Here is a 16,191-nt window from a genome sequence, read left to right on the forward strand (position 1 = left end):
GGAGGTCTCATAGACAATGCCTTTGTTAGCTTTCTCTGCAGGTAAACTGTACTCTTTATCCTTTTTCTGGGCTAATGGCCATGTCCCTCCCTATAATTCTACATGTGATTTAATCTTTTGTTTCTCCCAGTTTTAGGTAACAGTTGTTCAACCCTCATCACGCATCCATTTGTTCCACTTTGGAGGAAAAGCAGCCAGAGGCTTCACAGTGGAGCCACTCTGCGCTTCCCCACTCAGTCCAAACTAAAGTAGAGCAGCAGGCTTGTTACAGGGAAAACACAGATCATATCTGCAGCTGCCCCTCAGTGCCAGATATGGAATTTCAGTCAAACATAACCAGTTATTTTATTACAGTAACTCGTGCATTGCCCGTAGTAAGCATGTATTCCTATAGAAAAGTGGGAGGTTAAGTAGCTTTTTCATGGATGGCCAAATGAGGCTGTGTTTGAAGGTGGGACCCCAGGGATATAATTGGCTGTTTTTGACTACTTTTGATTATACAATTATATTTCATCTTAAAAACTATTTACCTTGCCTTGTTTGGAGTCATTGTTTTCAGCACAACCTCACATGCATGATTGTACAGTTATTTTTTTAATTTTGACATACTATATTAACACTATGGACCTAAAATCACAGAATAGAGTTAAAAAAAAAAGATTTTTTTACAGTGAAAACCACAAATATGTTTAATGAACCAATTGCATTAGTTATAATGCAAATATAAATTGTTTTTTTTTTGCTAAATTTGTGCATAAGTTTTTGAAATGTACAAAATTAGATGTAACTATTTACATTTAAATGCAGGCAATGCCTCAGGCTCAGAGCTCCTCAGCTCATTCCTGCCTGTTCCACACAAAGCAAATGTGACGTCAATGGGCTAGCAGCTAGCTACACATGCACATCCACAGATTCTTATCCACTATGTTGTCCACACGTATCCAGATCTCCTCAGACTGGAACAGACTTGGTCCGGACTCATTTAGTCTCATTAATCCACAACAGTCAGTTTAGATGCACAGAATGGGACCGAACCACCGGCAAAATCCCGGTCCAGCTTGCGCCGCTGCAGGTATAAATTCGCTTGCTTCTTAAGTTATGTCGTGGGCTTGAGCTTTGCAGAGATTATGAAATGATTATGAAATAATTTATTAACAGTATCACTGTAGTCCAAACAAATGCAATGTTGCACACCCTTGAACCATGCAGCAGCCATGTTGAAACTCTCAGATCAGTCTGATCCTGATCTTAGTTTTGCAACCCTGATGTTGTTAAATGATAAATACAAGTAACCTTGTAAACTTGTGTTTGACCAAGTGTTTAATAACCACATTTAAGGGATCATTGCAAAAAATGTGTGTTTATCTATCGTGTGTGTGTGTGTGTATATATATATACTTGGTTCTCAAAAACAAACAAAGAATGTCAGCTCTGCTAAATTTGAGAAATCACCTCTGCTGTGATGGATGTAGTAGCATATAGAGCAAATGATGCTAGTTTATATGCCAAAGCAAAACTATGTGTATGTCTGATGTGAGATTAAGATTATTTCTGAATTTAAAGCTATCAGCATTGAGAACTGATATGATGGACTCACTCCAGAGAAGAGGGACACATCATGATCGGCACACTATGACCTCCTCTCCACGTCTATTGTGGGACATGGTGGCCACATCTGACAGGAGAGCAGGATGGGATTGAGCTGAACATGCCGCCACCAGAGCTCACTGAAAACTGGCTACACACACGCACGCATGCATGCACACACTAAGGGGAATGAGCCTGAGCAGGCCTAAATATACACACAAGTGCTGTAGTTCACTGAGTAGAATTAACTTTCAGCACTGACCTAGTTTAAATGTTTCCTGCTGTTTGTACAAAGCAAGGGCAAGAAAGCCTTCAGTGAGCAGCAGCTTTGGCAATTTGAAAAGCTCCAGGTTGACGTTTCTTGTTCACTTAAATAGTAGTGAGCATGCATTGAAATGTAAATGAAGAATTCAAAAAACAACACAAAATCAGGGGAACCCCCTGTACAAGTCATTACTACCAGAGAAAACCATGGGAATGATGGAGTAATCAGAACAGCATCCATCATCCAGTATTCAAGGCTACTCTATAATATATGATGCCGGTTTGTATGGAGAGCCACAGGCCAGACGTGAACTGGGGCATGCATAACGTGCACAGCAGGGGAATGAGTGACAGTCACCAAAAGCTGCATGCAATCTGTAATAAATGCTTGAAATCATTAGTCCATTTCAATCATTTTACAATGAGCCTTTCAACATGATATTCACAAAAATACAATGCACAAATCTCTCCAGACACTGTTGCTACAAAGATGGTTGCACTACCCTGTCACTGACTCATATATGGCATCAAGTAACAGTTTAAGTCTGAAAACCGATGCCTAAATGAATGTTATTGGCAATTACATTTCTGTGAAAACCACAGACAAGTTCAAACTTCATCTAGATTCAATTTTCAATTTTATGTTGAGACAATGCTATGGTCATAGTATGGTGAGTGGTATGGTAAGTTAAGGCACAAAAACACTTGTTTTTGGTTAGGAAAATATCTTGTTGCCTGCTACTCTGCCACTGTCACCTCTTCCTCCCAACATGAAAATTACATTATGAACATGAAGCCATGGCAGTAGCCAGCTATGAGGTCACCAAGGTCCAAACCTCAGTAATTAATTCATAAATATCAAAATGTTTAAAATCTGTGCTATATAACTGTATAATCACGGGCTGAAACATCTGGTCAGTCCTTTAAGTGTCTGTGTGGCAGCTCTACCTTCATCTAAATTTTATAATTCATGCACAATACATAGGAGTTGGTCAGCTGGTTCCAGGTTTGCTGGCACTCTGATATTCTACCACAGCCACTCCTCCACATGACTGTTCAAAGCAGCTTAATGACAGAAGTTGTTGCAGAAGGATGGTTTTACTAGTGAAGTCCAGTGCAGCTGACACAGAACAGCATGTGTGAGCAGAGACCAAATTATGCACATGACACAGATATAATCTATTGATGTCATGTTTCAACCATAGAGGGTCTTCAGGTAAAAGTGAAGACATGAAGTTGGATGAGTCATCTGATATGAGACATTTCCAGAAAGACAACAGACTGATGTGACACATCTCTAATCTTACTGTCTTCATGTGATTGGACAGACTAGATGTGGGCTCATCTGTACTGGATCCATCGAAGTTTAAGGACATTGTAATATTTTGACACTCTTTATATTTATTTTTTTGGCATAACAGACACAATCTATTATGAACACTATTTGTAAATTAATTTTACAGATCATAATATAGGAGATAACAAGCAAACAACATCATTTTAAATTAACAGAGTTTAATAATAATGTAATATTATGTTCATACTTGAGAGATACATAATTGGAACAACATTCGACTATGTGGCATTTGAGGTAATTAGGTGATTGTGATTTGTCATTTCATCACAAATAAATACAGACGTCTGTTCACCTCTTTACTTTTACCCATAGAAGACCATCTATGATTGAATCACATCAAATAAAAGACAGAAATTTTTTTTAATGTTTTTGTACTCTACTTGAAGTACTTATTTTGATCACTACTTTAATTTCTACTTGACCATGCCTATTTGTTTTTGTAAATTAACAGTACTAATACTTGGGCAAGGTTTCTGGCTACTCTACTCCGTTGTCTCTGCATATTAAACCGATAGCTCTCAGTGGGATAGTTAACTGTGAGGAAGAGACTGAATGTATAGCAGAGATGACTACTAATTACAACTAACTCCACTTAGTATAAGACAACAGAGTATAAGACGACGGAGTCTTAACAGGAATTAACAGAGAACTGCTCCATAAAACAACAGCCTCTATTTAAAAAAAAAAAAAAAAGTAGAAAAAAAAACCTGGATCTTACTAATTTCTAAACTCTGGCTACGGCCCTGCATGTATACTGTTAATGTGTATTGTAGACATGTCAGTGTGGTATGTAGCCTATGACACATGCACATTTGAATGTATCTGTGGTTTCACTTCATAAATGTTAACATTTTTTCCTGGCAACTCAGACATAAGTCTGACATTGTGTTTGGGGAAAGGTCCTCACCATGTTTTCCTTCTGCCCTGCCTGTGTTAATCTACTAAAACTGTGTGAAAAATCAGTTTTAATGCCGTAGCTATTTTCAGCAGGTTCACTGCATTGTACATTTGAAATAAATCATCAAATCATTAGTGTTTGAATCTGTGACTGCAAGGTCTCCTGCTGGATCTGAAGGACAAGTTAACCAAATCTGGAATGAAACAGAAAAAAAGTGTGCATGTGCATTTACCTCACTGTGCTCATGTTTCAGAGAGAGACCTCTGTCCATGTGAATATAAACAGTCTGCAACTACTTTACTGTGCTGTCACATTTTAGGACCTGTGTAATGGATGGAAACAAAGAGGAGCAATGCATTTCTTTATAATAGAGTAAACCCAGCCACCTCTCTTCATGATGAGTACAGGTGTCTACATGCACGTACAGAGAAATAATAATCGTATACAGTCTTCTGTTGGAGGAAATTTACCTCGACGCACTATAATATACACGTTTTATCTGCGGAAAACATTGTAATGCGTTCTAACGAGGACATTATTCTTTTGCCCTACATACTGACACAGTAGCAGTCACATTCAGCTGGTCGTCATAGGCAGCCCATCTTCTCAGAAATGGACCTTTGGTGATACGAGTAGACTAGACTCCATCCTCACTGTGCTGGAGGATTGTTAGACAAGAGCATGCAGCATCGACCCACCTCCACAAAATAGAAACAGGGCAGCAGGCTGACACTGTCTTTGGTCGGGATCCCCTTCTCTCGCGCAGACATGGTCGGCCTCCAGATACCTAAACCCAATTCCAAGATGTGACGACGAAAAAATGACTGAGCTCTCCAGCAGGCGTCCCGTCGTGATCAGACGCTCTCCATGGCGAGATGTGTAGCGGGACAACAGGCGGTCTTATCCGGTCCAGGCTTCCGGTGTCCACACCTGCGCGGCCCTTTATCTCTGCTTGTGAGAAGCCCCGGACATGGTTCTGTGCATGTCGTCCGATGAGCGGTCCGGTAGAGAACGGAGCCTCAGTAATCAAGGGAGAAGGAGGAGGAGAGGTAGCGCAGGCGCACAGGGGAGGAGGGGAGACGACAGCCTACAGGTTTGACTGCTGACACCGACGATGGATGATCAGAATAACTGCCAGGATTCTTTCACTTTCACACATTTATGACAATAATATTTTTCGCAGGTACATCATGTCAGCATATTTTGGCGCGTGATGTTGAGAAACATGCAGGTCCTGTATAATCACATCCTTCTGATAAGCACACGGATCCAGGGCCCTTTTACAACAGGTTATCTTATTTATAGACCAGCCGCCTTTATTTGTGAGATTGCTTTATATATATATATATATATATATATATATATATATATATATATATATATATATATATATATATATATATATATATATATATATATATATTTAAATCCAGCTAAATGGGACTACGCCATCTGCTGTCACAATTTGTCACTGCACTTTAGTTACGTAGCAAAGGATTGTGGGTGGTCCTCAGATCAGGAAAAGTTCGACTGTATAGGTAATGGTATGTAAATCAGTGGCCTTGTTCACACTTCCATTTGCATGTGGGGATCCTGCGCCAATTCTCCGCACCCTCCTCTGTGTGAACGTTTCAGATAAGGAGAGAAAGTTCGCTCTGGAAGTATCAGGGCCGTGTTATTGGTGAACCACCTGGTGTGAACAGACAAACGTGTCAGTCTGAATAGTCTGATAACTACACAGGTCCTTCACTCAACTTTCACAGAAACAGATACAGAGAAATGTCCCACAAAGCAACATGACAGGACCAAACAAAAGTAACGTAGTAACTGTAACTGTCATTGGCAACTTATATGAGGAAAACAAATACCACAGCTGTACGTGGAGAAGCGACCGTCCTCCTGTCTGTCTTCCTGCCTGTCCTACCATCTATTCGTCACATTTCTGCCCGAAAAACAGCGTCTGTCACGGGCAAAAAACTTTAACTCACCTAGTGTTGTTTGTGATGAAAATAAATCACCGCGACCGTCAGCCCTTCAGACTGAGATTTCAGGGAACTTTCCCCCAGAAAACGGCCTCCATTCCCACGAGTGAGGGAGTCAGACAGCATCCTGTTTATTGATGGCGATTTAGTCTACTGCAAGTTTCTTGGACCCAGAAATGATGTTTCCTATAAACTTTTATGATTGAAATGCAATCTAAATAGGCTTAGTGGATGAAATTCAACTTGGTTACTAAGAGTTGCATGTTGGGAAATTTGAGCAATTAGCATAATCAGCTAATTAAGGGGAGAAACTACAGGGGAAGAATAGGGACACTTTTTTAACTAATGTATATCACCATGAATCTTCCCCAGTTGATTACTTATATTAAGACAATTATTTTTTGAATTATGAGTTTTCTGAAATTGTACGTTTAAATATGCTAATGAGGCATTATCTAATTAAATGTGCTCTAATTTGTATATATTTCCAGAACATAAATCTAAACATTGGATAAAGGCAGGTTCAAAATTCCTGTTTCATTTTGTTGACATATTATAGCCAAAGGTACTCAAGGTACGCATGGTACTCAAATGATGAGTACCATGCTTTTGTTTTTAGCAGCCACCACCATTTTAACCATAAAATAAAGTTAACATTGGACTTAGTCTCTCCACTTTCATTAAAAAAAACAAAAAAAAAAACATTTAAAACAAGACCTACATCTCCGTGGAGAAATGTGGAAATTAAAAAACTGTTCTGTTCTGTTCTGTACTGTTCTTTACTGGTTCGTCTCTTACCTCACAGTATATCACTTCTTTGTAAATATGGACAGATGTTCCTCAGGAACCCACAAGATAAAGTATGGGGTTCCCCAAGGGCCAATTTTAGGTCCATCTCTTTTTAATCTTTACATGCTTCCCTTGGGGACGTCATCAGGAGGCATGGCATCAGCTTTCATGGTTATTCTGATTATATGCAACTGTACATTGCTGTGTCTCCTGATGACACAGGGCCTATTGATGCCCTTTTTAACAGCATTTTAGATGTCAAGACATGGATGGCAGCAAATTTCCTACAGCTCAACCAGGACAAAACATAGGTTTTAGTCATTGGTCCTGAAGGCCAGAAAGAGAAACTTTAGTTAAAGGATTTTAAACCATCACAATCTGTAACAAATCTGGGTGTAATTTTTGACTCTGAGCTTAGTTTTATTCCACACATCAAAAATATAACAAAGAATATAGCCAGATTCCACCCATTTCTCTCTCAGGCAAGCATGGTGGTGCTGATGCATGCTTTTATCATTTGTTTTTTAGATTACTGCAATGCCCTGCTCTCTGGCCTTCCCAAAAAAGCATTTCTAATCTACAATTATTACAAAACTCAGCTGCACGAGTGCCGACAAGGACCAAAGGGTGGGAGCACATTACACCAGTTTTAAAATCACTACATTGGCTCCCCATACATTTCAGGATTGATTTTAAGGTCATTGGGCCTTCTTACTTATCTGACCTGATTTTACCCTATCAGTCCCCACTGACCCTGAGGTCCTCCGGCACTGGCCTTGTCACCATACCATAGGTTAATTAAAAAAAGCACGGCTCTCAGTTATTATAGCTCCTGACTGTTGAACAGCCTGCCAGAGAACCCAAGGAATACAGAGACTGTTGAAGTTTTTGAAAAGAGGCTCAAGACCCATCTTTGCAATCAGGCTTTTAATTGATTTCTTCATTTATCCTTTGCACTTTTATGTATCCTTTATCCTTTTTTTTACTGTTTTAGTCCCTCATGTTTTTAGCCTCTATAGTTTTCACCTTATTTTACTGTTTTAGTCCAAAAAACAGTTGCATGTTGGGAAATGTGAGTAATTAGCATAATTAGCTAATTAAGGGGAGAAACTACAGGGCAAGAATAGGGAAAACCACAGGAAGCACAGATCAAAAGATGACACACAATTCGAGTCTTCTGAGTTCATAGTTCACACTGACTCCTGTTGAAACTAGTTAGTGGGATACTATAACTGTGTCACTGTTTGGTTCCAGCTAAAAGCTAGGAAAAAAAAAACAAAAAAACAACAACAACAACAAAATAAACATTCTGTTCTCTGTCATTAATCAGCCAGCATAATGATCAGGTGATAACTATGGCCTCCAACCTTAATTTACAGCTAGTTTAAGACAACAAAAGTCCCACTGATAGGTGAAACCCTGAGCTACAACTGCCCTGATATAGGCAGATGAAAATCTAACAAAATAGCAAGCACATAATGAGGCTACACCTGCAAACTGTTAATTAAAAAATGTTTAATTAATTAGTATTGCACTGTAGAAAGTTATCTAATCTTATATACAGTATTTGCTTGCCAACACTGTAACGTTAGTGTCTAATGTCAAATTTAGACACAAAATTTGCTCCTCCTTAAATTGTAACTTATGCCAATGTTGGAACTATTTCAGTTGGTGTAACCCTTACAATGTCAGTATAAACTCCGTCCTAAGTTAGAAATTAACTTCAAACCAGGCTATGTTTCAACGAATGCATAGCCAGTGAAACCGAGTGCTGGACCATGACACCCCCACCATGGTAACCATGATTATCTAGCTAGCTCAGTGTTGCGTATGTGTGGTAGTTTTGACTGGTTTGAAGACTGTAGAAGGATATTGTCTAAATATTTCATAAACAGGGACTTTTTGTTAGTTGACAGGGCTTTTCAATAACTATTATGCTTATCTACGCATGTTACAGCAGACTAAAGGAACTTAAAAACCCCTTGTAGGATGAAGTACTTTATCTGAATATGCAATATCAAAATAAAGCTAGCAGTTCAAAAGCCACGTGTCAGTATGCAAATTATCTCAGTCAAGTAGTCTTTATTTTCTGTTATTTTATTTGTTTGTTTGTCAGCAGGCTTACTGAAAAAAACTACTGACCTGATTTTCATGAAACTTGAGCCAAGGAGGTACCCATTAATTTCAGCAGCAGATCTCAATCACAAATTATTTTCACTTAGTTAACATTGTGATTGGGCATTTGGCATTGGCAAAATAAATGTCATACATCCTCTAATCCGGGAGATAGTAGAAAAGTTCAATAGTAGCAAAGCATACTGGCCAACTGTTGAAACATGATGACTCCATGTTGCAGTCCACATTACAGGGATCAGTACTCCTCTGGGATAGTCTACACATGTAGCCTAGCTGGTCAAACTTCATACATGGAGCAATGGTTATGGAGCGCTCAGAGACAACGAGAACAGCTACTATTGTAACATCACCACAATTGTACCACTGCATTTTCCTCAACTAAGGTGTGGACATAGAAACGTCAACACATTTATCATACTAACTGTGCAATGTAAAAAATAATTTGTCATGAACATTTAGTGGTTTCATAAGCACTGTTTTTGATAACAGTTATCAGTTATTTTTGTCTAAGCATATTGGTTGCGGATTTGAATATCATAGAAGGTTGGCATTGCCAGAGGTCACAGTGCTCTTCTAATTATTTTTAGCTGTCAACACTTCAGTGTGAGACTTGTTGTGATAGAACAAACTGCCATCACAGCCTGTGGTATAGTGTGAGTTTTAACATCTCAGCTTCGACACATTTGCTGCTTGCCAAGGCTTCCTCCCAGTGCTGGCCTGGTAATTGGACACCCCCATGCACAGTGAGTCACCGTGTGTTTATGTGTGTGTGAATTAGACTGTTGTTGCTGCTGGAACAGACACAGAAAGGGATAATGCTATCACTCTAAGGTCCAGTCTTTGCTCTGAAGTCAAAAGACAATCTGTTGCATATTATAGATTAGGCCAGATGCATGTGTCTGAGAGCTGTGTCTAAGGATTTCTTTTCAACTCAAAGATGTACTATATGTCAGAAAGGAACTGTCAATAAAATGTGCCAGGAAGCCCAATGTTAAATACATTCTACTAATTTATCAGATTATTTTTAATTTATCAGTTTAACTTGCAGCCACTAGAGACATAAACTAATACTAAAACACATACAGACAATGATTATAACATTGACAAAGACCAAATATTAAGAACAATGACTGAATCTAATGACTAAGAACAAACAAACTGAAAAAAAAATGTATAGGCTATGTAATAGTTCTATAGATGTTCGATTTTATACAGAATGACCTTAATTTCTTCAATCTATATTTAATAATAATTTGAAAGTCATCAAGTGTTGTTGTTGCTCTTAAACACCATCTTTATGCTTGTTAAGGCTAATAACACTGATTCACCTCTGTGTTGTCATGTATTAAAATGGTTACATTTAAATTTATTTCAGGTATATTTGCAACAATTTTCCATTCCGATTTCCGATATGACTTGAAGGCAACATCCACCTCTGCCTACCACAGACGGACCTGAGCAGCGCATGCGTGTTTGCAGCGGAACCCCGTGCATGCAGCACAAGGATCCTGTAATTAAAATAAACTAAACGAGCCGGTGCGACTGGGTGATGTGATAGCTGCAGGCACCGGACATTGTTTCAGTCAACCCTAAACTGCTGTCATTTGCTGTCGTTGACGCGGATGAGTCTCCGGAGAGGCTGCACAAAGTCCTGGAACTGTCCAAGGTAGGAGTCTCTACCCCCCGGTGTTCTTCAGCTCACTCGAACAGGAAGTGCAGCAGTGTGTCGCGCTGTGAGCAGTAACAGAAAGCCTGTCAACGTCAGATTGGCAGTTATCATCACAATAATAAGCATTAGCTAAACTAGAACAATTGTACATTTCATTTCTGCCTTCATTTCTGTCACAATTTTCTTAGCAAGGACATGAACTTTTTTCTACAACTTCACTGTGTTTATGATTACTTCCGGGTAGAAAACCCCTGAATCACACGTAAGCTCACACACAATTTAATTTTCAGTTTTAATGATGCTATTTATTATTCAGAGCTTGTAGAAATGTGCAGTAAGTGCAATTATCTATTTTCCTTAAAAAACATTATTATTGTGAATTATTAAGTAAAATGTTTTTTCCAGGTCCAAAATGTTGAGTTTATCTCTGTGCAAGAATTCTGACAGTTGCTCCAGTTTCTCACAAGGTTTGTGAGCAGATATAGTGGTGTAGTCTGCAGTCCTAAAACTCAGATATCAGTTAGCATTTTTGCATTTACAGTTCCCTCCTCTCAAAGTCAATGGATTCTTTGATTGGTTGTTGGTTAAAGGGATATTCCTGTGTAAATTTAATCCATGTTCTAACACACCTTGACAGCGAGTACGACCCCCCCTCGAGAGATAAAGTTTGCGGACCGCTAGCTTACGTAGTTTTAGCATCCTCAGAAATGACCGCACAACAACAATAACATCAACTATTGTGTCTCAAGAATACAAATCAACAGCCAGCTTTCTTCTCAAAAGTAACTTTTGTTATTGCTGCAATGTCTCAGCTACTCAGTCTACAGTAACTCAGTCTACAGTAGAGATGCACAGACATGGAAATTGTGGGCTTATACCACTACCGATGTTTAAAATAACAATTTGGCCAATCACTGATACTGATATTTAAAAAAAAAACAAACAAGTTTTTGTTGTTATTCAGTCACCATTTTCTGTCAAGGAAACAAAGCAGTACTCTATATAAATGAATAATAGAACTGTTTTAAAGCATTTTAGCCCTTGGTTATACTATTGCACAATGGCAGTCAGTCAAACAAAACAGCCTTTAACATAAACTTTGAGGAAAAATAACTGCTTCAAATGCATTTTTACCCTGCAAAACCTGATTGAAGAGAGTTTTTCAGGACTTAGCCCAACAAATGCATTCTCTTTATATAACATGCATGTTAATTGTCAAAGCAATTAGAAAAGGAAAAAAAAGATGCTGTCATATCTTCCTACTTGGCCTTTCTGATACATTTTCCAAAACATATAATGCGGGGTGGAATGTGCCCTGTCCCTTAATGCCCTCTAGTGCTGTTTTCCCACCAGCACTTTTGGCCGTGCCAGGTCAAATAAATCTGCACTGATTTACCTTCCCATCAGCAGTTTTACTGCACTGAGTTGATCCGAGCCCAACTGTGATGGACCTAGTCTGGAGAAGGGCCTAGCCCAGCCTGCCCTACCTCCAAGCGAGCTGCGGTGATGTCTCATGAATGGAGCCAGTCTGTAACAAGCACCAGACTTCCCCCTAAAACAAGTGTGTGTTCCACATCAATACTCACCTCATGTCTGTGCAGGAAACCCAAGAGAAAGACATCTGTGCATTCAGTGCTCAGTACTTATGTAGCTTCTAACTGAATCTCTTTAGTTCTGTCATCCTGTTTGTACTTTCAGATCTGCTGTTTTGAACTGTTTCATTGTGTTTGCTTTCAGTCATTTTTACTTACTGCTGGTGAAAACACAATATTTCCTGAGAATACATATGGATTCTAACGTGTTTGTAACTAAATTAGTGGAGCCATGTTTTAAGTGGTGATTGTTTGATAGTGGTGTGGGGATTGAGACAAGCATGTCATTGGATTAAGACACACCTTTTAGCAGGTAGCCCGGTTGTGGTGGAAATACAATGCAAATCCCTGCTGCACAGAGTCAAACCGAGTAGAGCCAGGTCGGCAGATGTACTGCAAAAACGGCATCTGTGGGTGATCAACTCTCTCTCCCTGTGTAAGTGTGTGTCTCATTTTGGTTTCATTTCCAGCTCCAGCAGCAGGCCTGTCCATCAGCTGCGTCTAAAGTGCTGCTGGCGTGTTGTTTTACATTCACATCAGAGTAGCGGTCCTAGTAGCTGGGATATAGTGAGGCTGCAATACACAAAATGGGAATGGACTCTATGAGAGCAAAGCAATTACTTTAGAGCCTCTAATAATGTAGACTTTGTTGATCTTAAACAATGGTTTGAGTCAGCTTCCACTTAAAACACTAAAAATATAAGTGCTCTGACCGGAAATGTCACTGGAATATCTTGCAAAGTGCATGTTGCTTATTTTTTCCCGAGACAGAAGTTCAGTACTTTAGTACTTGAGTACTCTGACTCCACAGGCGTTTCCTCATACTTTGTCTAAAAACAAACCATACCTGCACACAGCACATTGCTGAGCATGTTCACAGGTACGTTGCCAGACTTCTTGGGAAAGAAATGCAACTGTATGGCTACCACCTTATTTGCTGAAAAGCCAATACCAGTCAACCATGACCAAATCCACTTAGATGCCATCAAGCCACAAGTTTGTGTAAACTGAAAGGGTGTTATGGAGTTATAAAGATATCAGACAGGTAGAGTCTAACGACTGACAATAAATAAAACTCTGAACCTTTGAGCTCTCCATCTTAAATGGAACATTCTAGCCTCATAATTACCTTAAGTAACTAACAAGGAGTGATAAACAGGTTATTCAACTACTGAAATCTGTTTTTGGTTTTGGACGACAGTCAGATCTGACTTTGCATTCATCGTACTGAGCTGTGTCCTGGTTCGGGTACCCGCGGATGACCCATGGATAAAACGGATGAAATGGGTGAAAAATAATGTACTGTGTCTGACACGGGTGCAGATTGGGTCGGATGCCTGGAGAGCTTGGGTCAGGTTTTGGGATTGCCATTTTCAAGGTGTCAAAAAAAATGTTTTTCAAAAAAAATCATTATTAGCGACACATCTACAAAAAATATGCCTGCATTTCAAAATGATAAGCATTCATATTTCATATGAGCTCATTCATAACTCCCATTCCCCACACTGGCTTACTTTCATTTTCAGTTTATAGCAGGTCGGAAAATGGGTCGGATCCAGTTTTCAGTATGGCGGGTACGGGCGGGTGCAGGTTTGCAAAATAAGACCTGTGCAGGACTCTGCTGTGAGGTACTGACGTAAATGGTCAAACAATTAGTTGTGTTACCTCTTGTTGTGGCACAGAACACGTGTTTGATCAACATCATCCTTCTTGTAGGCAAAATAATTCCAGATAACTGACGTTGCTTTTCTTTTTGGCAGCAAGTCTTTGGTCTGCTTCGGCACACTGAATTAGAACTAAAGTGGTTAGTGTGGATTGCTGTGTGTGTCAGGTTCTTTTAAAATTAGATGAGTTCATTTGCCTCTTACATCGCAGGCTCTGCGATGTGAGTACTGCACAAACGTACATCGCGATGCGCAAACGATATATCGTGCAGCTCTAGCACAGATTCTGTCTCCTGGGAAGTGTCAGATCAAGTGTTTCTGGAATCTGACTGATCTTAGGAATTAGGCCTTGTCCCAAAGTCATATCTCAGCCTCATTTTTGATTTGTCGTACAGTGCAAAAAACTCAAGGGTACGTACTTTGATAATGCTATATACACCGATCAGGCACAGCATTATGACTAGGGCTGTAACCAACCAAAGAAATCCTTGGTCGACCGAAGTCGTGAAATTTCGCCTAGAAATCGACTAATGGGGGTGGGGGCTCTTGGTAGCCTTCTGCTTAATTAATTAGAAATAAACATAAAGACTAGTAGTCTATTTGCTTTAGATGAAATCCTTTTTGACCCTATTATTTTGCACTGAATTTAATTAATCAAAATTAATGAATTAATAAACACACTCGAGTCTGTCAGCAAGACAGTGTTTTGCATCACGTGCATCTGTGCATCATAGCCAATGATTTCCAAAAATATACTATGTCAACTAGTGATATCAGCACTAGAATTGTTGAAGAATATGCAGACAATTGTTTTTGTCATGTTATAATAATTTACAGACGGTATCATTTCTCTGTGCATGTCCTTGCACCGAGCGAGACTGAACACAGGAGCGGGTGCGCCTGCAGTTATAAAACGATTACTTGACTAAAACATTGAAATATGCCAATTCTGATATGTTCATATACTTAAAACTGACGGAGCAACCTAACACAGACAAGTCAGCTTACCGGTTTTAGGTGATATGCCATGTTTGTAGTCGAGCTGTGATATACAAACTGTTTTTTGCAAACTTTGCATTCAACTTTTTTTCTATTTTCTGTTTTTACAAAATGCTGCCACACTGCTGATGTCTTTGACATAGTAGAATAGGAATGACTGTAAATGGAACTTTTAAGAATAAATAAATATTTAACAAACCGCCAGACCTAAGCCTTCTAGTACGTTCTTCAATCTGTTTGTCTGTAGTGGGTTGGGCTAATCCAAAAAAGTGAAAACAAGGGGGGTGTTCTGAAGACACACTGTTACTTATGAAACAGGGGTGGTACTGGTACTTTTTGGTACCTTCATCCTGATGAAGTCAAACATGCCATATGCAGGACACATAGCACTGGGATGGAGAGGACCCACTGTGTGTTTACACACTGCCATAGCAGCATGTAATTAACACGCCAAAAATTGACCAGAATCAGAATTTTCAGCCAGAACATAACGACCAATAAATCGACCAGTCGACTAGGAGATTACAGCCTTAATTATGAACACCTGCCTATTATTATTATTGTTGGTCCCTTTCTTGCTGCCAAAACATTCCTGACCTGCTAAGGCAAGGAATCCACTAGACCCTGAAGGTGTGACATGGTATCTGGCACCAAAATGTTAGCTGCAGAGCCTTTAAGTCCTGTAAGTTGTGAGGTGGGACCTACATGGATCGGACTTGTTTGTCCAGCACATTCCACAGATGCTCAACTGGATTGAGATCTGGGGAAATTAGAGGCTAAGTCAACACCTCAATCTTGTTGTTGTGTTCCTCAAACCATTCCTGAACCATTTTTGCTTTGTGACATGCTGCATTATCCTGCTGAAAGAGGCCATCATGGAATACCGTTCCCATGAAAGGGTGTACATGGTATGCGACAGTGCTTAGGTAGGTGGTACGTGTCAATGTAACATCCACATGGAGATGGCAGGACCCAAGTTTTCCCAGCAGAACATTGCCCAAAGCATCACACTGCCTCCACCAGGTTGCCCTCTTCCCATAGTGCATTCTGGTGCTATGTTTTCCCTAGATAAGCGACACACATGCACCCGGCCATCCATGTGATATAAAAGAAAACGTGATTCGTCAGACCAGGCCACCATCTTCCATTGCTCCGTAAACCAGTTCTGATGCTCACATGCCCATTGTTGGTGCTTTTGGCTGTGGACAGGGGTCAGCATGGGCTGACTGGTCTGTGGCTATGCAGCCACATACA

The 16,191-nt window shown here is 39.7% G+C and overlaps 2 protein-coding genes across 2 annotated transcripts in view; one reads left to right on the forward strand and one right to left on the reverse strand.

Annotated features, from left to right (window-relative positions):
- Nucleotides 1-5,236, reverse strand: part of LOC119008774 (2-lysophosphatidate phosphatase PLPPR4) — a 79,553-nt gene extending 74,317 nt beyond the window's left edge. Inside the window, exon 1 of the mRNA XM_037079429.1 lies at nucleotides 4,805-5,236. Coding sequence (XP_036935324.1) covers nucleotides 4,805-4,876 — 72 coding nt within the window. The 5' untranslated portion in view covers nucleotides 4,877-5,236. The remainder of the gene's footprint in view (nucleotides 1-4,804) is intronic.
- A 5,201-nt stretch (nucleotides 5,237-10,437) lies between these two features.
- Nucleotides 10,438-16,191, forward strand: part of plppr5b (phospholipid phosphatase related 5b) — a 213,505-nt gene continuing 207,751 nt past the window's right edge. The window contains exon 1 of the mRNA XM_037079453.1: nucleotides 10,438-10,679. The gene's annotated coding sequence lies outside the window, so the exon portion shown is untranslated. The remainder of the gene's footprint in view (nucleotides 10,680-16,191) is intronic.

The sequence above is a fragment of the Acanthopagrus latus genome, chromosome 19, assembly GCF_904848185.1.
Source record: "Acanthopagrus latus isolate v.2019 chromosome 19, fAcaLat1.1, whole genome shotgun sequence".
Lineage (NCBI taxonomy): Eukaryota > Metazoa > Chordata > Actinopteri > Spariformes > Sparidae > Acanthopagrus > Acanthopagrus latus.